Below are 25,036 nucleotides of genomic sequence, written 5' to 3'. Positions count from 1 at the left end.
CCAAGTCAAAGGTCTGTAGAGACTACCAGATTGCCTCTAGCCCATTTTGTCAGCCATGTCTGCCCAGTAAGGAAAGAGAGAGGATGCCAGTTATAATTCAAGTCTGTGTGCTGTGCCTTCCTAAGTCAGTAGTGAAGACTTTAAAATGGACCCAATGGGCAACTTATTAGAATCAGAAAAGCAGATTTCTAGAATCACCTTTCAAAAATGATGCTATCTGGTTAAAAATGGCATTTTAAAATGAGACAACATCTTTCCATTGCATGGCAACTATATAATAACCCAACTCATCAGAAACTAAGAAGTTCATTTTTTATTGTAATTTTTCTTATACAACTGCTTTTATCCTAATATTTGGCAATTCTAGGGAGCCTCACCAATCCTTTGAATGAGAATATTTTGTTACAAGGAGAAACACACTTGAAAGATGGTATTGTGAACATTTGAACGTCCTCCTTAAATAGACATTTTCGCCTAAATATGCAGAAATGATACCCACGGCTGTGCACACACACATTTCAACTCATATATTCCCCATGAGTTATTTAAGGTATCTTTATAAGAGACCATTTTGATGCTAGGTTTCGAGCGAGCAGATAAGCTTCCACATTAGCACTCCCCAGACACAAAGCCCCCGTTCAAAAGAGTAAGAGAAATAAGCAATACTTACAGCACTTCAAGGTCCCGGAGAGCCCTAAATGCTCCATCTTCAATACAGCTGATCTGGTTGTAATCCAGTTGCCTGTAAATAGATTAGAAGAATATAAGTAAAAGGCTGGAGACTAGCAGCGCTGGGTGAAAAGAAGTCTCCTGAAGGGTCTCCGAAGCTCTGACTGCACTAACTGAAATGCTCTCAGAAATACACTCATCCGCTTAAGAATGTCACAAGCCATTCTGGCCTCGGTGCCGCTACTGAAATCTCTTTTTGTTCTGAACTGTCTGTGCAAATAGCAGCCCTTGGAAAGCTCCAGTAAATAATAACTGCACCTTATATTAAATGCCATAGGAATGCAATTTCATTACATCAAGAAAAGCTATCCATTAAGAGCTTTCAGCGTCATCTTGCTGAAACAATTTCATTAAGGTAAAGGACTGTAAATCACTTAATGTCACATGCACCCCCTCAGTGACCTAACAGAATCCATTTATCAGAGAAGCCCAGCTGCATGTTAATTTCACTATCCTTGGCAAGAAAGAGCAAGACTACTTTTAGGTTTCCTTCTTTTAAAAGCAGTTTTCCTTCGAGAACTCCCAGTCAAGAGAGAGAAATGAGGTCCCACACACCTCCCTGCTATTCTCAACCAGGAATACACTTTAGAAAGCCAGTCTTGTTCTACGTGAATATTCACCATTCCCATGATTTGTAATTGTTCATTATATGCGAATTCTCTGCACTGTAAATATGACATACTTTTCAATTAAGAAATTTCCCAAATTTCCAGAAGTTTTTATTTATTTATTTATTTTTTTTTTCAACATTTTTTATTTATTTTTGGGACAGAGAGAGACAGGGCATGAACGGGGGAGGGGCAGAGAGAGAGGGAGACACAGAATCAGAAACAGGCTCCAGGCTCCGAGCCATCAGCCCAGAGCCTGACGCGGGGCTCGAACTCACGGACTGCGAGATCGTGACCTGGCTGAAGTCGGACGCTTAACCGACTGCGCCACCCAGGCGCCCCCAGAAGTTTTTAAAGTATTAAAAATTGATTTTTTTTTTTTTTTACTTTCCTCAAAGATGCTAATTTTAGCCCCAAATGCTAAAAACCCATACTGCAGCAACATCATTAAAACACTACATATACCTTTGGCAAAAAGTTTAAAAGCTTTCTCAGTTGCTTCTAAATAATACAAAATGCAAACAAATGGATGTTCTCTTGTAGTTTGAGCACTTATTTGTTAAAATTTAAAGATGAAAACTAACAAGCAAACAAACAAAAACAAAGTTGCTCCAAATTTGGTTAAGTTGGCTTTTCCTGCTAGTTGTTTCTGGAACTAAAATTTCCTTTATCCATGTGGAGGAATTTATTTGTTTGAAATAAACAGCTAATAAGTATGAAATCCTATCTGTCCTATCTTTACATTGTTTTAATTTTTTTTTTTTAAATAAGCAGCTGTTATTTAAACTAGTAGCTTGCTGCTTAGCGATATTCTTATTCCAGTAAAGAAAGAGCATTTTAATGGTTCACTTGAGACAGAAACAAAATGTTTGATGAACTAGTCAGGTGAGTTGTCAGTTCTTCATGAATTGGGAGGGAATGCAAATGTACAGGGGTAAGACTATGATCTTCATACAAATGAATCTTGCCCTTGTTTCAAGTGCAAAATTCACCAAAAGGGCTAATTTACATTTGAGGTGTGTTCTTAAAAAGAATTGTTTAAACATTCCTATAAAATAGCTGTTTCTCTCAGAAGGATACTGAATAAAGGTGCAATGATTTAATCCACTGACTTTCAGAGGGGCCTCTTCAAATTCCTTACTTTAGAAATTATGTACATAGAGAATGTCTCATGAAATATACATCTCATTTTTAAGAAGGTCTCTAGGGGACATAAGACTACCTTGATGTCATGCAAATGGTACAATCTAGGACATGCAACATAAAAAAAAAAACCAACTCTGGAGAAGATATGCTTTTATTGCTTTTATAAACTAAGGCTTTCCCCAAATAATAGGTACCATCCATGCTGCTGTAATAGCTTAAAGCATTTCTAGTTATTAGGAAGTAATGCAGAAGTATAATTTTATTTTCTAAGAAGACTTTTAAAGCTTCATGATGTAATATGGATGCTGTGGTTCCAAGAAAACACTTCCATTCTTGGGCACTTTTGATTTTTACAGATTAAATTCATTTAACAATTAAGTTAACAGCCTTTTTATTTTAAAGTGCTAAATATATATCTACACTACTATTCTCTAACCTCTTGAACAATTTATCAAAGCCATTTAAATTAGTACAAGGGCATGAAGTGTTACCCTTGACACACTACAAAAGAGAAATTGTTTCCAGACAAATTGGCAAAATCTTTTAATGCTATCAAATTTGCCTAATGCAGTCTCCAGGTTAATCTGTAAAAGGGTGAGCTGTATGTTTGCCCATATCTTATTATCCTTAGCTGTCAATGTATAAATCAGTGCTGACACTGCTTCTTTTAAATCATGCATACTATACACAAAGGGGAAGCCCTAGCATGCCAGAAAGCACTCAAGCGACTCTCGTTCTACAGGGACAGAAAAGCAGATTTCCCTATACCACCAGAAGTTGAGATGCTGCCGAAAAGTTGGTAATTTCACCCCTGTTCTACATGGCTCATGGTTACAGGCTTCTTCTGATTCTTAGCAGAAACTTAAGTCCTTCTTGGTGCTAAAGCATTAAGAATATCTGGCTCTCATAGGACCAAAGTTTTCCTTAAAAGTTTTCTGAATGCACCGTATCTCAGGCCATGCATCTTCTGAGAACAAAGGTATTTTTTTGAAAAAAGTCACTCGTATGAAAGGACAAGCAAAATAATTTTTTCATCAATTGGTGGACTTTGTTAAATCCAAAGGAGTGTTTACATGAAGTGTTGTGCCTGCTCTGACTGTTCCTGAGAAAATCTCTCTGCACTAACCTCCACTTGTCTGTATATGATTCAAGAGAAAGACTGTCAAAACTATGCAAAAGCATACTTTATTTCAGTGCTTCTGGACTATTTTTCTGCACTTTTTTTTTCCTTTTCTCTTACCCACTTCATTTCCTTCTCTACTACCCTGCAAAGCCCGGGCACTTCTGCTGTCTGTAAATAGGAAAGGATCTGTTCTCAGCCATGCATTTAGTGACAGGTTGATTCTGTTTAGATGGGATTTCCAATAGTGCAATGAAATTATTCTGAATTAAGGAATTAGTAAGAGGAGAGGTTTTTTTTTCCCCCCACTTCTCCAAAAAGTAATGTTACAATTATTCAGTCAAACACGGGGCAAATTTGTTGATCTTTGGATAATGAGGGCACTAAGATACATCAGAGACAGCTTCAGGATCCTTTCCTCGCACAGGGGTCACGTACCATTGAGAAGCAAGCTAGCACTTTTCTCATTTTCCGAGGAGAAAGAATGGTACAGATATTATTATCGGTGATACCTTTCAGACCTTCGGCCGACGTGTCTTAGCACAGACTTCTGTGTCTTCTCTCCCGTACTTCCTACGTCCTGGCTCCTCTGTTTCTGTGTGAATTCCAAATTCTATCTCCGTCTGATCCTTCACTGTCTTAGTTTGTAAGTGTGTGTTTTGAACCAAGTGCTTTATCTTTAATTTTACGAAAATGATGATGTTAAAAAGAATGGAAACCTTTGAGGTCTCTCTCAGGATTAACATTCTATGATGATCTTTTCATTCCTAACCACTTGTACTCTGATCTCCTCAAGTAACACTAGCCTGCTCGGTTTAACTTTTCCTGCTACTGGTAAATGTAGTCTTGGGTAACGCACAAGAATCTCTTTATCTGGCGGTATGACTCTGTGTCTCACACATGTAAAATTTCTAAACCTGATCTGATTGTCTTTAACACTAAAAAAAATTTAGTCTAGTTTCATATTTGGATTAATTCTAGATATATATATATATATATATATATATATATATATATATATATTCATATAGTGCTGCAAAATACCAATTTTAGATATGGGCACATAAAAGACAGAAAGATCGAACATTTGCTTACTTGGCATACTGAAATATAACTGGAGATACTGCATTCTGTTACCTTTATGGTTTTTTTTTTCAGGAATTTCCTGTTTTCTGTTATTAAAATTTGGATACCATACTGTTTGAATCACATATATAAAACTCACATTCCTGCATTAACTGCGGTTGGTTTTGTCCTTACCATAGAAAATTTCATGTGTCACTTCAGCGTCCAAGCAGTAAAATCTTATTACTAATTTATTTTCTTTTTGTAAGAATTAGAACACTGTAAAATTTACTTAACTCTGAAACAATGCTGAACATAAAATGTCTTTAATAGCTTTAAAGTCAGAGTATCTCAGTCTTTCAACAAAATATGCTCTGGTTTTCGAGGGTTTTTTAGGTACTAGAAATACTAGAGAAATACTAGAATACCAGAGAATACTAGAAATACTTTAGGTACTAGAAAGTTTAGTTCATAGTCACACTACTATGAGTGGCAAACTCCAGAAGTTTAGTTCACTTAAAATACATCAAAATGATTAAAATCAATAGGAGGAAGTAACAACATTATGCCATTTGGAAAGAACCCTGATAAAACATATAAATCAAATGGGAGGAAAAGAAAAAGAATGCTCTAAGGATATGGGCACGATCTGTTCTATTTCTTCCCTCGTGTATATAAAATTCAAGTCAATATGAGTGCCTAAATATACAAATCCTATGCCAATAATGACTTTTTAAGAAGTAGTACAAATTTAGGTTATAATGTATCGAGAACATAAGAATAATATAAATTGACCCATATAAGTGAACACTGTAGGCAGAAGTTTCAGCAACCATGTCATTTAACCTCAGCATAAAAACAAATCAGTGCTAACTCAGGTATTAGTGAATAAAACAACCAAGATAAGGATTATCCTGAGGAATGTAAAATAATTTGTTATTTGGGAATTTAACCCTTCTGTAACCTTTCAAGCACAATGTTGTGGGGTTTTTTTCTTTTTTCTTTTTTCTTTTTTCTTTTTTTTTTTTTTTTGCACAGGAATAAAGAATCTCAGTTTTTATTGAAATAATCTATGGTATAAAGTTATATCCACTTGCTAATTTATTGAGGAAAAGCAAAAAGATAAGCTCTAAATAAAGTGGTATCAGAAAATGGAGGAAAAATTAAGTTGCCCTTCATGTTCTAGGAACTCTTGCAAACTAATAAGAGGGGGTAGAAACTGCAACTGACAATAATAATTCGTTACATTTATTGAATGCACAGCAAGTGGCAGGGTCTGTAGAGATGCCATCTCAGTATTCCTCATGATAACTTGAAAAGGTAAATGTTATCATCATTCTGATTTTACAGATGAAAAAAATGAGGCTCACAGAAGTACAATAACTTATTCAAAGTAGGTAGTAAATATGTGGTGAAATCTTGATTCAAATTTAAATCTATGTATTGCTGAAGCCCTCCCTCACAAAGTAAGTGTCTAGGGAAAGAGCTGTTCATTCTGCATATGAAAGTTTCAGTTAAATCTCTGATGGCCAAATTTCAAGGCAGAATGCAGCATATAAAGAGTATTACAGAATGTCAGGGAAGGAACAGATTACCCTGGGCCAAAGTAGTCATGTGTGAGGAAGGAAGAAACTTGAACCTTAAAAAACAGGTAGAATCCAGAAAGACAGAAAATAAAAATGTGTCTTCCCTCTGGAGGGAAAAGACTCCGTCAAGAGCAGTTGTAAGCAAAAGGTCTACAATGTTCACCGTGAATACTTGCTAGAGAGGGGCCATTCTGGCTTGAGCAAAAAGCTTGTGTAGATTCGGTAGGAGAGGGGGCTGGGACCCTGGGTGGATGGCAGAATGCTAGGCCTAGTCAGAACATCTAAAGAGACTATGCCATTAATAGAAGTCACTGCTCTTTCAGGAAAGAGTCTATATTCTTCAGAACCTATAGAACTATGACAATATTCTACTATATCCCCAAGGCTTTGCCATAGTGCCCATACAAAGTGTTGTTATTGTTAATAAGCTGAATGATTCTGAACGAGACAGTGATGGGACAAAAAAGACAATGCTTTATAAAAACAAATCTGTCTGCAGTGTTAAAATTATCTAATGAGAATATAGACTGGAGATCAAAATCCAATTAGCAGACTACTGTAATAGTTCAGATGTAGCAAAGTGTGCCTGTTTAGGGTTGGAGAAGCAAGAAAACTAAAGATCTGTTCTATCTCCAGGACAACACGACAGTTTCAGAAAGATCATGCCAATTCTTATTTTATACATATATGAATTGGATTTCCAATCAGATACTCTTGTGTTTTGTTTGTTTTATTTTGTTCTGGAAAGTGTTTATGAAGATATGTCATATAGATTCATTTTTACATAAGAAAATGACATCGTTGAAGAAAAAATGCTAATGCACCTGGAGACAGAGCAAAATGAAAAGTTGGAGAGACTGTTGATCACGCAAACGTGATCATAGTTGTTGGGGATTATCAGAATTCAGTATGCCTTTAGAGTGAATGCAAACCAGACACGTTACAGGACCACGGACAGTTCCCGGGGTACTAATAGCATTGCCTGAGTTCCTAGCGTATTTTACATGTAAGTACCCAGACAACCGCTGGTTAATCCCTGTCTATAGACAACATTCTGGGTGTTAAAGGGAGCTCTGTTTATTGAAATGAAACTCAAGTTCATTTACGATCTTTCTAAATGAAAAGCCATCTATACAAGTTTGTTCAGAAGGTTCTACATCCCACTGAAGACCTGTGACATTTAATCTAACACGAAGGATAGCAAGCCCCTTGAGTGAGAAACCAACCTCCCCTTTCAAAGTGTCTTCAGCCTCAGGTTTACTGAAAACACTCAAGAAGCTGGGGGACTAAAAGAAATCATTTAAATTTGATAACAGTGAATTTTACTTCTTTATTTATTTTTAAGCTTATTTATTTTGAGAGAGAGAGAAAGAGAAAGCATACACGTGTGAGAGGGGAGGGACAGAGAGAGAGGGAGAGAGACAATCCCAAGCAGGCATGAAATCTCACAAACCACGAGATCATGACCTGAGCTGAAATAAAAAGTCAGAGGTTCAGCCCGCTGAGCCACTCAGGCACGCCTATTTTTATGATAATAAGCTAAGTATATAATATGGTAAGAAATGTAATGAATTAAACATGAAAACTAGCTGATTATAGCAGACAGTTTGCAACTATGACAACTTAAATGACAAAAAGCTGAAGTCTTACATTTGCATTGTAAAATATATAATATACTCTTCTAATTATTACATATTGATTCTATAATATGTGAACAACACTAGTTTCCTTATTGTTATGAAGTATCCAACAGAGAGGTATTTAAAACTAGGAAAGTGTACAGGGCACCTGGGTGGCTCAGTCAGTTAAGCATCCAACTTTGGCTCAGGTCATGATCTTGCAGTTTGTGGGTTCGAGCCCCACATCAGGCTCTGTGCTGACAGCTCAGAGCCTGGAGCCTACTTTGGATTCTGTCTCTCTCTGTCTCTCTCTCTCTCTGTCTCTGCCCTACCCCCACTGTCTCTCTGTCTCTCTCTCTCTGTCTCTCTCTCACACACACACACACACTCTCTCTCTCTCTCAAAAATAAATAAATATTAAAGAAATTAAAACTAAAGAAGTGTATAAAATTAAGTAAAATACAGAAGTCTTTCTGTCTCCCTAGTATGGAATAGTGAATTTTTCTTCTATGAGTATTAATTGAGATAGTGATAAAATAAGTCAAAGATGACAGAGTTCCAGAAAAAAATGAAATTTCTAAATAATATAAATAGCTATATAACAGCATATGGATTAACTCTGTCTTTCCCATTTGCCAAATCTTCTTATTGCCAATAACCATTGCAACCCACATTGGGTGAGTGTTTCCTACAAAGCCATGGCTGTACATATTTGTTTCCCAAATAATATGATAACTTGTTCAAAGAAAACAAAACTAAATCATCTTGTAACCTGACCTTTGTTTATAAATTAATGTATGTTAAAGAAAGATAACTATAAATATTTTTGCCTAACCTGTTTTTTACCAAGAGGCAATCTTCCTGCCAAAGGTGGGTATGAGATATAGGGTTAAGGGAATTGGATAATGCAAGCAAATGGGAAAGACATAAATTTACTTAAAAACGATAAACATTACAGTTTGACTAGAACATAGAGTACATTTTGAGGGAGTACTGCGAAACGAAAGAAGAATAAGCAAGTGTGATTTACTTTATTTACAAGGGTGTCTAAAAGAATATGTGTTGAGATTTAACTATTTTTTATAATATTTATTTTTGAGACACAGAGAGGGAGGGGGAGAGCAGTGAGAGAGGGGGGCAGAGGATCTGAAATGGACTCTACGCTGACAGCAGAGAGCTGAGTGGGGCTCAAACTCATTAACTACGAGATCATGACCTGAGCGGAAGTTGGAAGCTCAACCAGCTGAGCCACCCAGGAGCCCAGAATTTAACTATTTTAAGTGTTTATGGTGCACTCACTAAAGAAACTAAAAATACATTAAAGTTTACTTTTGTGAGGTGAAGAGCAACTAGCAATCTACTTAATTTTAAGTTCATTGATTTGTACAGTTTTTTTCTCAAATCTTGGGATAACTCTAACTAGGAATGTTTTATCATGAAAACAAAAGACTTGAAAAATCTTTATTCCCATTAGGTACCTGCTTAGAGAATAAGTTCACAAGTCTCAGCAATAAAGGAGGGTTTAATTTAAATATTCTCCTAAATTACTCAATTAAATGGAAATATCTCACAGATACCTCTAAAAAAATAGTTTAAATAATATAACGTGTTTTCATTCAAAATTTGATCAGGAGGCAAAAAGGCTTTCCTGCATCAGTGTTGAATATATTAAATACATATACAAAATTTATAAAGAAAAGTCCTATACACATTGATTATCATTTTGGTGGCACATCAGTTGGTAATAATATGGTATCAATACTTTAATTCATACTTAACTGGAGAATTTAAAAACAGATGTAAATTCTATGGGAAAGCGCTGCCAGTGACTATTACAAACATTGTAATTTAGTTGATATTTTAATATGATCTTGTTATTCTCAGATCTCACCATCTAAAATGTCAAGAAAAAGAAAACAGTTTAAGTTGCAGCTGGAGAAAATGAAGTAACAAAAATAAAATATACAGGGTTTTATTCCAGTTAAGAAATTAATAGCGATAAGCAAAAAAGTTACGAGAATTCCTCCCTGGAGATGTTTAAGAGCAAGATAAATGTCCATCTGCCTAGAATAGTATTCATGTGGCTTGCCTGAAGGAAGAGGAATAAGATCTGCTAATTTGCAAAATTTCCACAGCATCAGTTTCATATTGTCAAGATGCCGCCATGAGCATATTTAGCCAATCCACAAGATTAAAGTAAGTGCTTCCAGTGAAAATCTTCTGTTAACTGGAATTTGCTGTGAATAAGGCCTGAATGTGGTAAATCCAATCAACCTGTTACAGTGCATCAGACTGGGCATTTAGACAGCCCTATACAAAATATCGTGGTTAACATCGTAACGCAGCTAAGGGACATATTCCTTCAGTTTAGCCTTCTTGTTTCTCTTTTGCTCTCTGAATGACTTGGAACAGTAGCCATCCACCATACAGGACTGTCCAAATTGTAAATGCATACAGTGGAATGATGAAAAGGACAAAGTGCTATACCTGTCTTTCCCATGCTGAATATCAATAATATTAATATTAATACTTCTGGGCTTTTATGGAGTCATTATTTGATGACCGATATTTGCCTTTAATAATAATATGAATTAAAATTTACCCTCAGCTCTAACATATTTTACCAGGCATCTTTCTTAACTTTTAACGATAAAACTAATCTTCATAAAAAGCCCCCTGAACCTGGACTTTTTTTTTTTAAACAATGTGGTTTGAACTATGTCTTAATTATAGAAACATGCCTTTTAAGTGTAAAATTCTATTAAATTGTAGCTATGATTCTGATTAATTAAATAAAGCTAGAAGTGCATTGTGGTATTTCAGTGTTGCTCTCACGGCCTTTGACACCATTGCATGGAAGGCAGTGAGGATTGTGGAAATCAATTCTAACTTTGCACAGTTTCTTTAAAAAATTCTAACTTCCTCAATCCACCCTTATCTGCTGTTACTCACCAACACGTAACACAAACCAACATCCTTGAAGATTCCTTTAGGTTTTCTTTCAGAAACTGTTTCCTACAGATTTCCCTGATGACCTCAAGCAATATTTCTTATCTCTCTCTTTCCCTGGCACCTACAGCACATAGTATCTTGTTTTTAAATCAGGGTCTTGTGTATATTTAGTGCTTTCTGCTATATTTTCCTTTTCCACTTATTAGCCCCATGGTTAATGGACCCAGAATAGACACAAACCTGTCTTACCCATGCCCAATACTGCAAATTACTTCATGTTCTTCTTTCCTGCCTTTTTGCTATCCCTTTTTAAGGGCCAACTTCTAGAAGTTGATTAGTGAATACTTACAGAATGAAATGATACACTCTATATTACAGCATTTTACCAAAAGGTCTTTCACATATCTTCTTTCCCTAATAACCACAACAAACCCAAGCAATTATCATATTCACTTTACAAAAGTAAAACTAAGACTCAGTGGAGTTTGCCAATTTGTCATGTCTAAAAACACGGCAGTTATTATGTATATAATGCACATGGGGGATAAAAGTGTTTCAAAATCCTGTTAAATCAATATAGCACAATGGCTAACATTTCACTTTCTTTTTTATGTCTGAATTTTTAAAACCACAGTCTTTAAAAAGGATAAACGAAGAGGACATAAGAAGGAATCCCATGATGACTGGTATCCCATTCCCAAATGCATCCTTAAATATGGACTATAGGTTACTTATACACGTGAATTCCCTGAATATCTTTACTAAGAAGATTAAAAGCCACCTGTTTTAAGGATTTAGAGATAATACTATTGTAAGATTGCTAGTGGCATTCCCAGAGGGTGGTCAACTGTAGTCATGACTATCCTTTTAAGTGACATATAGGCGACCTGAGTAGGTGCTATATTGGGATCTTTATAGGATCAGACACAATATACAAAGTATACAGTACACACAGTATACAAAGTTAGTTTTGAACATCTTACATCACAGAATCTCCCTGAAGACTTCCCCTAGCAAGGGGCCTAGCAAGAAAAGATAAAAAGAAAGCAAATAAAATCCCCTTCACATGTAAACATCCATGAAAACCTAGGGCTAGAATTTCAATGGTTCTGAAGTTTGTATCTAGAAGTTTGTATTTTTCTGTCCTTACCTGTACATCTAGAAAGTACAAATTAAAAAAAAAAATTTAACGGTTATTTTTTATTGAGAGACAGAGTGTGAACAGGGGAGGGGCAGAGAGAGAGGGAGACACAGAATCGGAAGCAGGCTCTAGGCTCTGAGCTGTCAGCATAGAGCTCAATGCGGGGCTCAAACTCAGAAACCGCAAGATCATGACCTGAGCCGAAGTCAGACGCTTAACCGACTGAGCCACCCAGGTGCCCCTAGAAAGTACAAATTTTAAACAAAAAACATTTATGTGGAAGAAAAGATGTAGAGGCCAAAACTTGAAGCTTTATAAACGGTCCTCCTCTTTGATGACAGAAAACACCTGTCTCACTTTCCCTACTGGAAAAGTAGTGTTGTAACCCACCATGGAGAATGCTGAATATAAGTTAATTCTTGAAAAGTGCCTGCGCTGTTTATCACTAGCTAAGAAATATTGAATTCCTGTTAGTTAATCTCAGCACATAGGGGCTTTTTCCCCACTACATTCCAAACTCATGTAAAAGCTAAGGACAACATTTAAAGTCCTAGCATTTGCAGCCAATAAAAAACCCATCATTTTCAAAGGCTTGCATAGTATTTTAAACTTTATAAAAATTTATAAAACACACATATTGACAAAATTAGGATTGTCCCTGAAATCTTCAATTTGATATGTATCTTCAAAGCTATAGGCACTTACAAAAAAACACTTCTATACAAGACACTAGATTTCTCAAGGGAAAATACAGAAATACAATTTCCTTCTTCCTCATGCTTTTTTCCCCCTTCTTTGAAAAGGAGATTATACACATATACTTTTATAAAGATACAAGGGGAAAAATATGTAAGAAAAATATTCACACAAAGGGAAAGACATAATTTTCTCATTCTCACCCTTTTGGCATGTAATGAAAACAGTGATCTAAAAGCGATAAAAAAAATCTATAGCTCCAGGCTGCAGGCACCTCTAACAAGAAAATATTATCTACTCTTTCCAGAAAAAAATAGCTTATGTTCTGCATTTCCAATAAACACTGATAACAACAGAAAAGGGAGTTAATGAAGTACATTGACAGTAAAAGCGAAGAAAATACAATGCAAATACCTTTTAATCAAATCATTTCTTGAGATTTCACAAGATTAATCACAAAGTTTAGAAGAATGAATTTGATACTAACTTCAGGTGCAAGACAACTTTTACATGAGAATGTCTCCAGATACCTTGTCAGAGCAATTTAAAACTTATTGTTACAAGCTCTCCTAAGCAAGCATAAAGATAAATAGGCCTTTCACTTTTTTTCTGATGCATTATTCAATATATATTTAACTCTGAAAACAGATAATGTTTACAGCAACAGTATAAACCAGAAAAAAAAAATACTTACAGATTTTTAATGTCAACTGCCCCACGGAAAGCCTTCCTTGGAATTGCCTGAATTTGGTTTTCACTGAGATCACTAAAAATGACAAAAAGGATAAAGGTCAAGTTATAAAATATTATTTAAAAATGATTTTAATCCATGTGCTTGACAAATGATAAAACACTTCTTAAAAAAAAAGCTAAAGCAATCCTAATAGGATCATAACTAAGTCCGTATCATTGGATATAATTTCTAATACAAATATTTTATATTTATAATATAAATTAAAAGGTTTAAAGAAATGGTTTCTTGAAGTATTTTTTCAGATCTTTAATTTAATAATAAATTACAAAATATGGTTCTCTTAAATTTGAGTTGATTCAATTCTGTGCAATAAACTATTTATTGAAAAACAAATAGTAAATTTGTCATCACTCAGTTTCAAGGGATTCTAAAGTTTTAGTACTTGATACTCCTCCAACATCACTGGCATAACTTACAAAGCATAAAGGAAAGAGGTCCATTTTAATATCCTAGAGAAGAGTGGCCAAAAACTGATAAAACCTGGGCAATATGATTAAGTTTTCACAACGCTTTAAGTAATCTTGAAAATGGAACATGGCAGTCCTGGCCCAACAATAAAACCAACAGTTCCTGCATAAAATATTAACAGCAGGTTGATTTAAAACCTTCTTTCAATAATTCTATTAAAACCATAAACACAGACTGTCTATATTTGCATTTTAATTTAATTGAGAAATACATTTTAATGAAAGGGAAAAAAGCACCCTTTCAGTTGGAATGAGAAGTCTGTAAAAATCACTCATCTCATGAAACGGATCATTATTTTTTGCTCGGAGTTCAGATGCAATTGTATGAGCTCACACAGTATTAGCCTTAACAAGTAGGATATAAATATAGATGCAAAAACTATCACTGAAAACAGAAAATGCTCATCTAATTTTAAGTTAACACTACCACAAAGCAGAAAGTTGAAACATCAAATGAATAGGTTATTAGATTAACAGTGATGGTGCTAAAATTATCTTTCAAATTCTAAGATAACTGATGCTCATTAAGAAAGATGAAGCTACTAACCACGGATTCACAGCTGATGACAACAGAGCCATTTTCCAATTACGTGGAGGTATATTGGATGGATTCATCCACATCCTCTCCCCTAACGCGTCTTTATGATCAGAGCTTTTTGTTCACATACTTGTGACCATGCAACAGAGATAACTGGCAGATAGAGAGATTTAGTGTGTGGTCTTGACCTCATTAGCACCAAATTTTAAACACCCGAGATTTGCATTCATATCTCATCATCCACAATGTTCAAATTAAAAAAAAAAAATGTTTGCTAAGCAATTTGTAAAGAAATAAATGTTAGTCTATTCAAGGAGGAAAGGTCTTTAAAAAAAAAGCAAAACACACATTTTATTTCAAACAGTAAATTTACAATATGTGCTTATGTGGGAGTTAAGTCAGTCATCCATTTCCTAAGTGATGTAACTCTGTTAACTGCTTTCAATAGTTTCAGTATATCGCTAAGAGTAATAAAACTTCATTTCCTTAAAAATTGCTTATTTCTCCAGCTTGTCATTGATTCAGACGGACTTCCTTCCCTTAATTACATCAGGTTAAGAATGTTTAACAGTGTATATTTAACAGCCTGGATGCTGGCAACTGTACTGAAAGGAAGCTATGGAGCAAGGAGAAGGTAAAGAGAGACAGTGGAGAAAGAAAAATCAGAAAGTGAGAAGAAATGAAAAGGGAAAATGATTGAAGCCAAGCAAATGTGAATCTGCCATGCCCCACTGAAAACCAACAGTAGTGATTTCACTGCTGTGTCTCTGTCAATTCTCTGTTTTTTCATCACTTGTATCTCTCTGTTTCTCCAAAGACAAAGACTGCCGTGGAGACTGTAGGTGAATAAAAATGGCAGAGATGTTTTCTTCGGACCTTGCCGGCTTTCCAAGCTCTGCAGTTTTCCCATCCAGCCAGGTGGGCCATTTCATCCGCCACCTGCAGTTTTTCTCAGGTCTTGTTCTCAATGGGGAGAGTGTGAGGTGGGAGGAAAGGTAGAGGGATGATATTAGGTGGTTCAGAAAGATATCACTGAACAAACTGGAATGCACAGTCGAAGACTATTCCTTCTAAAACGGATTTTACTAGAAGCTTCTGAGTACCATCAGCAGAATTCTAGGACATGGAAAGGTTTTATACTGCTAACACTTTTCTTTTCACGAAAGAATGAGAAACTGTCAACTGTCAATCTCAGAGTCTCTTTATTACCCTAGGTCAGTGGTTTATGTGTGGCTGTCCCCCCACCTCTTACAACTAGACCCTTCCCAGACTTATTCTACAGGGTCACTGCCCAGTTCACTAGGGCAGGCAACTTCAGTTCTGGATCCCAGGCCCCTTCAGTTAAGTGGGCCATGTTCAACAATGACAGGAAAAAGAAACAACAAATTTTCAGTACCTATGGTATGCAATCATTTTTTTTTAGAAATAACATATTATCACATATGATCTGTATTTCCTCTAATCCCCATAACCATCTTGACAAGTAGTTAATATTATCCTGGTTCTATAGGAAAGGAAATTATGCTTCAGAAATGTAAGCTATTAGTGCTGAAAAATGAGACAAATTGCTTGTTTTTTATATTTATTTTTTGAGAGAGTGCAAGCATGGGAGGCATAGACAGAGGGGGCGGAGGATCTGAAATGGGCTTGCACTGACGGCAGTGAGGCCGATGTGGGGCTCAAACTCATGATCCATGAGATAATGACCTGAGCCGAAGTCAGATGCATGACCGACTGAGCCACCCAGGTGCCCTGAGATGATTTAAGTAAATGTATAAGAAATACAGACAAATACTGAGTCAGGATTTGAAGAATTCTAGAGATGATGCAAGGGGCTACTTAATCTCAATATGTCCTTCCTATGCCCTAAAACGTAAAAGGCTTTCTTTAACTTATCTTAGCCTCCGGTGTATATCACTTGAAAAATGATGGATTAGATTGTGTAAGAATAATGACTTACACTTTCTGTATATAATCAGGTGGAGGTTAGCAGTTATTTTAATCCAACATATATTTATTTAATATCTACAACAGCAGCAAGGTATTGGCTGACGTTGCAAGAACTACTGAGTTGGGTAAAAGCCCATTTCCTGGCTTCAGGAATTTTCAAATTCAGTAAAGACGATAAGGCAAGTAGCCAAATAGAAGGCCAACTGAGAGATTTAAACAACTATTGTGAGTCTGAAAAGCAAGAAAGCACAGTAAAAAAAAAGACAGCGTGAACATATCAAGATGTAAAGGCAAAGGAGCGGGAGATAGCATGTGTAGTGAAATAAAGGGCACATGCAAAATATGGAATTGAAAAAAACATAGAACGTTTTATGAGAATAGCATTTGGTTTGATTTGCTTAAAAGGTACAACATACATAGTGGAATAATAGGAGATGAGGTCCGAAGGACAAATCACGGGTGTGATGAGTAAACTTTTTGGTAGCAATTGAGAAGTGAGTTCTTATTTCAGCACACAATCGTGGGGAGGGAAGGGTGGTAGACAAGAGCAGGGCAGAGACTCTACCTTAGATAAATTCAGCTGGAAGCTGGAAGTTGGAAGACTAGATACAAGACTTCTACCCTAGTTGGGGAAAGGGTAGTAAGAATGTCAAACAGTATAAAAAACCCTTAATATATTTATCACTTGCTTACCATGGGTCAGTTAATAGCTGCATCATCTCTCCCACTGTATAGACAAAAAACGTGGAAAAGATGAAGAGTGGTATCAGATGCACGAAGAACCAAAACTCAGAAGTGGGTTATATGTGGATATGAATTAGCCAAGGGAGACAGAAGAGAAACAAGTTATTTTGAAATTATATTAAAGGTAGTGTTAATACAACTGGGAAATCAGAAGACCAGTTTGCAGTGTCCATTGTAAGTTTGGTTTCAGAAGTTTTTAAATCTAGTTAGAAAGATGTGATATAATGTATCACATAGTTTGGTGACAACAAAGATAGTATATGGTAGGTAAAACATGAGCGGTAACTGAGAAAGGTGATCTATAAGATCAAAGAAATCTGTCACTGGCATTTTGATGAACTCAAGCCGCTTTCAAAATAGAATGGGATTGTTTTTGGGGTGTGTGAGTAGTTCTGTGGGTTACGCATCCAACTCTTGATTTTGGCTCAGGTCATGATCTCACAGTTTCGTGAGTTCGAGCCCCACGTCAGGCTCTGTGCTGACAGTGGAGAATCTCCTTGAGATTTTCCCTCTCACGCTGCCCCTCCCCTGCTCCCACTGTCTCTCTCTAAAAAGAGAAAGAAAGAAAGAAAGAAAGAAAGAAAGAAAGAAAGAAAGAAAGAAAGAAAAAGGAAGGGAGGGAGGGAGGGAGGAAGGAAGGAAGGAAGAGAAAGAAAGAAAGAAAGAAAGAAAGAAAGAAAGAAAGAAAGAAAGAAAAAGGGAGGGAGGGAGGGAGGGAGGAAGGAAGAAAGGAAGGAAGGAAGGAAGGGAGGGAGGGAGGGAGGGAGGGAGGAAGGAAGAAAGGAAGGAAGGAAGGAAGGAAGGGAAATGGGATTGTTTTCTGAACCTTGATGAAAATGATGGAGCTTGGTAATTCTCAGCCTCTGGTGTTGGAGTAGGTGGTGGTAAGTGGTGGTTGGCAGAAATCCAAGGAGGCAGCATATGTCAAAGGAATTAAGAGCATAGACTACAGACCTAGACTATCTGAGATTGATTATCTGCCATTTATTAACCATGCGCCCTTGGAGAAATTGCTTACCCTCCTGTGCCTCAGTTTCTTCATCTGCAAAATGGAATAATGATAATGCTACTTCATAGGACTGTAAGGTGAAATCAGTGAGTTCATACTTTCAAAATGCTCAATGAGTGCTTACACGTAGTAAGCACTATGAAGGTGTTGGTTATATACATGTTAAAATTATTCTATTCAGAGGCTGTTATGTGCCCCTGAGTGGTCTACTTTGTTCCTTGAAGATCATTGCAGGCAGTGTGAGATATTACTGATGACAGTGTATTGTTTTGTGAACTGTGTGGAATGAGAAAAATGAGTCAGAACGACTGAGTTAGCAGGAGGAAGCTGCCATGGGAAGAGTTTGTAATTATATCACTAGGCAGTAGAGTGTAAAAATGTGTTTCAGAGTTGGAAAACGGCTTGATTGGAGTTGATTTTTAGGAAGATTAATCTGGAAATAGAATTTCAGAGCAGGCAGGGACAACGGGCAGAGAACTGGTGTTGGGCAATTTGGTGGAGAGAGACAGTGGGTTTCCAGTTAACTAGAAAATTCTTTTTGGTGAATTTAAGTAATTAAGTTGTGAGTTCGGCTTAGGTCCAAATATAGTCTTCAATGCAAGTTAAGGTGATTTTCATCTTGGGGAGAGCTTGCAACCACTCAAATTTTCTGATTAGGAAAATAACAAATACAAAAAGTACAAAAAGCGTTTTGGGAAGATCACCGCAGAAATTGGGGAACTGGGATGGAAGACAAAGACACTCGTTTGGTTTTGTGGTGTTTTGAACTCAAGTAAATGGAAACATATCCCATGCTCGTAAATTGGAAGAATTAATATTGTTAAAATGTCCTTTTTTAAAAAGAATTGTTAAAATATCCTTACTACACAGAGCAATCTCCAGATTCACTGCAATCCCTACCAAAATTCCAATGCCATTTTTCATAGAAATAGAATAAACCATTCTAAAATTTGTATGGAACCCCAAAAGACCCTGAATAGCTAAAGCAATCTTGAAAAAGAAGGTCAAAGCTGGAAATATCACATTATCTGAATTCAAACAATATCACTAAGTTATAGTAATCAAAACAATACAGTAATGGCATAAAAACAGACACACACACTAATGTAACAAAATAAAGAACCCAGTAATATATATAATAGCCAATTAATCTACAACAAGGGAGCCAAGAATATACAATAGCGAAAGCATGGTTTCATACCACATTCAAAAGAATGAAACCAAACCCCTATATTTGACCATACACAAAAAAATCAACTCAAAATGGATTAAAGACTTGAACATAAGACCTGAAGCCATAGAACCCTTGGAAGAAAACACAGGAGATAAGCTCTTTGACATTAGTACACAAATTATTTTTTTGGATTTGACACTAAAACCAAAGGCAACAAAAGCAAAAATGAATAAATGGGACTATATCAAACTAAAGAGTTTATGTAAAGCAAAGTCAACATTAAAAAAATGAAAGACAACTTAGAGAATGGAAGGAAATATCTCTCTGTCCCTCTCTCTCTGACCCTCCCCCAATCATGCACGTGAACTATCTCTCAAAATAAGTAAATAAATTAAAGAAAAAAACCCACAATGAGTTATCACCTCACACATGCTAGAATGACTGTCGTCCAAAAGACAAGAGGTAATGTGTTGGTGAGGATGTGAAGAAAAGGGAACCCTTTTGCACCGTTGGTGCCAATGTCAATTGGTGCAGTCACCGTGGAAACCAGTATAGATGTCCCTCCCCAAATTAAAACTATAACTACGGTATGATCCAACAATTCCACTTCTGGATATGTATCCAGAGGAAAGGAAATCACCATGTCAAAGCGGTATCTGCATTCCCAGGATTACTGCAGCATTATTTACAATAGACAAAACATGGAAACAATCCAAATGTCCTTTGGTGATTAAACGGATAAAGACAATGTGGATACAGAAATGAACACAATTTGGAATATTATTCAGCAATAAAAGAAGGGAATTCTGCCATTTGTATCAGCATGGATGGACATTGAGAGTATTATGCTAAGTGAAGTAAGTCAGAGAAATACAAATACTGTAATACTTGATGTATTCACTTGCATGTGAAATCCAAAAATACCCAGAACTCATACATAGTGAGAACAGATTGGTGGTAGACAGGGAATGGGGGTGGAGGTTGGGGAAATGGAGGAACATGGTCAAAAGGTACAAACTTCCAGTAATGATTAACAAGCTCTGGGTATGTAATGACTATTGTTAATGATGCTATATCGTATGGATTAAAGTTGCTGAGAATAGATCTGAAGATTTCTCATCCCAAGAAAAGTTTAGAAAAGCGAACTAAATTTAATGTGGTAGTTATTTTGCAATAAATGCATGTATCATTATTATCTTGTACATCCTAAATCAATACACTGTTGTATGTCAGTTCAATCTCAATAAAATGGGAAAATACCACCCCCAAAAAGGGTTATTACCAAGTGCTCAGATATCATAATTTGAAACTTTTTACAAAAATTAAAAATTTTTAACAGCTTGAGTTTAAAAGCCTAGTTTATTTAACTTATTCATTTTCCCAGGTGACAAGGACGTGAGAAGAGCGGGAAAGGCTGTCTGATTCTGAAGTTAACCTTAATAAGAAAGCAATGAATGAGGGTGGATATTAGTGGTTTCAAAGCAAAGGTTATACATTCTTGGTATCTACACAACTGGAAAGATTCAGGGTCCCCAGAGCCAGGCCTGTGTAATGGCCCTTGTGGTCATCAGCCAGGAAACCCTGAAGTTTCCTATTTTAGATCTCCTCCCTTTGATTACATTCAACCCATTCCCCAAACTACTTCAGTAGTCTCTCCAGTCAAGTCTCCTCCTGCCATTCTCCACTGCCATAGCCCCTGCTAGGACATTCATCACCATTTCAGACATGAATGAGATTCCAAACTCATCTGTGAATTGATTTATGATCCTTTCCAATGCACCCTCCACACTGGCACCACAGTTTTATTTCCAAAATTGAAATTATATCAAACCACCTCCTTCTGAAATCTTCCTCATCTCAGTTAAGGAGACACCACCCTTATATTTGTTCAGTACAAAAACTTTTCAGTCTTCATTGTCATTCCATATTCTTCCACACCCCCATCCAGCCCATCATAATCCTCTTGACTCTCTCTTCAAAATAGATCCACAATCTGACCTACCTGCATCTCTGCTTCCCTGACAAAGTCATCATGCCCTCTTGTCTGGGTGATTTCGATAGTCTTTCAAATGCCTCTTTGCTTCTCCCCTTGTTTCCTGTAACCATATCTTGCCACATCACTGATCAAAACTTCACTAATGTCTCATCTCACTATAAGGGAAAGCACAAAGCATCACAAAGGTCAACCAGGCTCCAAATTAAACTGGTCGGCACGCTGTCCTTGACCTCACCTCTTTCTACTCTCCCCTCATCCCCCTTCTCAAGCTACACTGGCCTTCTAGAGTTTCTTAAACTCAACTCAACATAGTCTCCTTCAAGGCCTCTCTTGATACTTTTTCTTGCTCTATTTTCACCTCAGATGTTCCTTCATGAATTCTATGCTCTCAATTCATCTTTTCTAAAATAATTTTCCAAATCTCTCAGCTTTTGCACATTTTTTTGTCTTAAGCACCTAGTTCCTATCACCAAAAGATGGAGAGTTAAGCATTGTTCAAGACCCAGAGCAAACAGCACCTCCCTCAGCATAGTTTTTCTCCACTCTCCCAGCTGAGCCTAGCACCAAGATCTCTGACACGTGTCAGCTATGTGATAGCTTTTCTCTCCATTTGCTCATCTGTAAAATGAGCTAGTATACATATCTCTTAGGGCCAATCTGCCTGGTCCAAATGACAACATTGTTATTAATACTAATTACGACCTACATAATTAATGTCATATAATTATTGCATAATTATAAAATATAACTATTATTGGTGAGTCAGTCATCCCATCTTCTATGCTCTTTAGGTGACTGGCACACAACTTTATTATAACATTTCCAAAATTTCAGTTTAATTCTTTTCTTAGATGACTATCTCCTGCTAGACAATATGATAAATGAAGGCAGGGATTTTAGTTCATTTTGTTTCTACAGAATTCCTGGCATATGACAGGCCTTCAGTAAGCAAAGGTGTAAAGGAGGTAGGGAAAGAAAAAGAAGCTCTGAAGAAAAAACTTACAAAACATGGCAACTTGCTGGATGGATATAGATAAGAGTCAGAGCTTATATACAAGTCTGTGGTTGCAACCCTGCTAAGTAGCAGAATCTAACATTATAGACTCAATGAGGGGCAATCAGGAAATAAAATTGGACTTCTGAGAGGACGCTTACATATACCAGTATCGAGGCAATGCAAGAGGGGTGAATTCATAGCAATGTTTCACAAAGCAATGGACACATGAGACTAGAGCCCAAAAAAGGGGTCAGAGAGACAGAGAAATACAGATCAATGAGTCCTTGTGCCATGGTAAGAAGTGAACTGTGCAGTGCATATCTGACTCATCTCTCTGATTATGAGATGTATTGACAAATTTCAAATTTTCAAATTACTTTCCCCAAGAAGTGATACTGAGCATACTCAAGATTTTGGTACTTGCAAGTGGGAAAGTCAGCAGAGTTCTCCCACTATCCCTTCTGTTCTCTCATTCATGCCTTCAAATGCCTTTTTAATTTTTTTTTTTAAATTTTACAGAGAGAGACAGCACATGGATGAGCAGGGGCAGGAAAAGCAGAGAGAGAGAGAGAGAGAGAGAGAGAGAGAGAGAGAGAGAATCTTAACCAGGCTCCATGCTCAGTGTGGAGCCCAATATGGGGCTCGATCCCACCACCCTGGGATCATGACCCGTGGCTGAAATCAAGAGTTGAATGCTCAACGAACTGAGTCACCCAGCTGCCCCTCAAACGCATTTATTGACAGCACAAAATCTGACATAATCATTGCTTTGTGATAGTTCTCTATTTTTCCTTTTATGGTATGTTTTTCACCACCAACTTGACTGCTGCTTCTTTTTTAAAAAGTTTATTTATTTATTTTGAGAGAGAGAGAGAGAGCAGGGGGCAGGCAGACACAGAGAGGAAGAGAAAGAATCCCAAGCAGGCTCCACGTTGTCAGAGCAAAGCCCGACATAGGGCTCCATCCCACAAACACTGAGATTGTGACCTGAGCAGAAACCAAGAGTCGGACGCTTAAACGACTGAGCCACCCAGGTGCCCCTTGACTGCTGCTTCTTAATAAGCAGGGCTGTGTCTTCTACATATGTCCTTTCACTTCCAGGTCTTGATATGATCCTATATAGAATAGATTCATTTACCATTGTTTGTCAAGATGCCTAAGTGGTCTTTTGGGTTGTTGTTCCGAGAATTGTTTTGTTACTGAGAACCTACAGTAACTTCTAGTACTGCAGCTTTGCTGAACATAATGGTAATAATGGCTATCTATTTTTTTCTGATCTCTGATATACTTTGACAATAGTACTTTTTTGCTCTTAATAAAATAGTACTTTTTTGCTTTTAACAAAAAGCGTCAATAGAAGTGTTTTTTTACAGAGCTCTGACAATTGTAAATCTCCATAGAAATTTAAGTGTGAAAAGGGTGCAGTTTACAATTGATGAAATGAGATAATACTCATAGCTAACATTTACTGGGCAATTACTAACTGCCAGAAAACACACTTTGACTTATTTAAATTCTTTTCTATAATCACATCAGGATATAGTCTTTCATTTTCATTTGGAGGCAGGGAACTGGGGTTTACAAGGGTTATGTAATTTCCCTGTGGTCACACAGCTAAGTAAGCTACTGGAACTATTTGAACTTGGCTCTGTTGTTCTCCAAACCTCTTACACTTAACCACTACTGTGTTGCCTCATAGGCTTCTGTAGAAGTCTGGCTCTCTGGTATTATAGTTCCATCACCCTGGAGCTGTGGTTTCAGTATGGTTTCAGGATAACCCATCAGAACTCTCTGAAGAGGTTGTTTAAAAACCAGACCCCTAACTCCACTCCAGAAATGCCAGGCAGATTCTCTAAGGAAGATGTCCAATAACCTGTGTTTTTAACAAATCTCCTGGGTAACTGTTATGCCCATTGTCTTTGAACCCCATGTTAGTAGCCCAATGGAACATCTCTGATAAATAATATCTTCTAGCTTTTGTTTAGTTTAATAAGCATGGTGTTCATTTATATGCATCCAGTGGGAATGAGAAGAGGAAATAAAAAAAAATGGGAGGCACCATTAAAACCAAGAATATATTGGTACTTTGAACAGAGAAGGTTGGATGAGAGAGGCCATCGTTGTAAAATATACATAAAAAAAATCTCACAACCAGAATATTGATCTTGAAAAAATAAAGAATTCCCAGCGTAAGTTTTATCTTTCCTATTTCTCTTCAAAACAGTATCCATAACATTGCTTCATATTAGCATTGATCTTTCCAATGATATTCAAGTCACCATTTGGGTTACCTACAAGCACTCCTGTTATGTGCATTCAAGGAGGACATACCTAATGGGGTAAAGCCATAAGCTAATGACAGGCTCTAAAAGTATATTGCATCGACAACGATAAAACCTCCCTTTGCACCTTTTATGAGGACTGTTGAGCTAGTAACCCATGTTTTAAGAAAACCTGTGTTTTGTTTTTTTTTTTTTTTTTTTTGTCACATTTAAGCATAGAGTTTTGTAAAACCACAATGGTCTGAACACACCTCCAGATGCCTGAAGCAGCATCCTGAAGGTAGTGTACTGGGATCGACCCAGAATCAGGTTCGGACAAAAATCTTTCACCTCCATAAAAGCATGTGACCATATAATCTTAGTCAAGTTACTGAGATCCTTTAAATCATGATTTATTTTTCCTAACTCTAGAAACAGCACCAAGCATTGCTGTGTCAGGCTTACCACGAGGACTGAACAATCT

General features: G+C 36.7%; 1 protein-coding gene across 3 annotated transcripts in view; it reads right to left on the bottom strand.

The window, feature by feature from the left end:
• The window catches only part of SLIT2 (slit guidance ligand 2), a 375,056-nt gene that overhangs the window by 141,245 nt on the left and 208,775 nt on the right, over positions 1–25,036 (bottom strand). For all 3 annotated transcript variants that reach the window (XM_060655343.3, XM_060655344.3, XM_060655345.3), the window contains 2 exons: positions 13,357–13,428; positions 671–742 (listed from right to left, as the gene is read on the bottom strand). In XM_060655343.3, coding sequence (XP_060511326.1) covers positions 671–742; positions 13,357–13,428 — 144 coding nt within the window. The remainder of the gene's footprint in view (positions 1–670; positions 743–13,356; positions 13,429–25,036) is intronic.

This window comes from Panthera onca, chromosome B1 (assembly GCF_046562875.1).
Source record: "Panthera onca isolate mPanOnc1 chromosome B1, mPanOnc1 haplotype 2, whole genome shotgun sequence".
NCBI lineage: Eukaryota > Metazoa > Chordata > Mammalia > Carnivora > Felidae > Panthera > Panthera onca.
Note: the sequence above shows the minus strand (reverse complement) of the source record. Positions and strands in the feature narration are given on the sequence as shown.